Source organism: Phaethon lepturus, unplaced genomic scaffold (assembly GCF_000687285.1).
Source record: "Phaethon lepturus isolate BGI_N335 unplaced genomic scaffold, ASM68728v1 scaffold46537, whole genome shotgun sequence".
In the NCBI taxonomy this organism is placed as follows: domain Eukaryota; kingdom Metazoa; phylum Chordata; class Aves; order Phaethontiformes; family Phaethontidae; genus Phaethon; species Phaethon lepturus.
Genome location: NW_010553445.1, coordinates 901 through 1,784, shown reverse-complemented (window position 1 = coordinate 1,784; position 884 = coordinate 901). Strand labels below are relative to the sequence as shown.

The following is an 884-nucleotide window of genomic DNA, read 5'->3' as shown; positions in this document are numbered from 1 at the left end:
TGCTGATGAAGGCAACTCTGAGGGCGACGCAGCGGCGATGCCGGGGAAGAGGGACGTTCTGGATACGAAATCAGAGGCTGACGCTCTTGTCGGCGCGGAGTTTGACCGTGGCAACCTGCTGCTGGCCTTTCCTGAGGACTTCATGGACAATGACCCTCCCTGCCTACACTCTGGGGACCTGCTGAGCCTCATCTTAGGAGATGTCACGTCCCTGAAGAGCTTCGATTCCCTGACGGGATGTGGAGACGACATTGCTGAGCCCGACATTGCTGAGAGCACCATCTCTGTGGAGCGCAGCAGAGACGCTGCTAAACGGAGCTCCTGCCTGGTCACCTACCAGGGCGGTGGGGAGGAGATGGCCATACCCGAGGAGGCAGAGGAGTACCTCCACCAGATATGGAGCAGCAACACGGCAGGGGACAGCAGCTACGGAGCCCAGGTGTCGAGTAGCAGTTTGGAGACACATGCCTCGCACGAGGCGGAAGCCCACCCCTACGTGGGGGACGCGATGGACGTCGTTGACCTCCTGACGCCACAGAGTGACCAGCAAGAGTCCGCCCCTAATAGCGACGAGGGTTATTATGACTCCACCACGCCGGGGCCGGAGGACGAAGCTGGCGACGGGCTCGGTGAGATCAAGAAGGACCGTCTTCCCAGAGACAGTTACAGCGGCGATGCACTTTATGAGTTTGACGCGCTGATGAGTCCCTCTCACGGGGAGGAATCCCTGTTTGAGAGCAAAGTCTCACGCCCAGTGATCTTCAGCTACTTCTTGGACGTCTGCCTCCCCCCTGAGAAGAGCCTGATCCAGATGATGGATCAGAAGAGAGGGGTGATGGAAACGGAAGAAGAGCGGCTAAAGGCCACTCACAAAAAGGAGCCGG

General features: G+C 59.0%; 1 protein-coding gene across 1 annotated transcript in view; it reads left to right on the top strand.

Moving 5' to 3' along the window:
* Window positions 1–4: 4 nt before the first annotated feature.
* AMER1 (APC membrane recruitment protein 1) overlaps window positions 5–884 on the top strand; it is a gene marked incomplete at both ends in the record, with an annotated part of 1,777 nt that continues 897 nt past the window's right edge. The window contains one exon of the mRNA XM_010291538.1: window positions 5–855. Within this exon, the coding sequence (XP_010289840.1) occupies window positions 5–855 (851 nt within the window). The remainder of the gene's footprint in view (window positions 856–884) is intronic.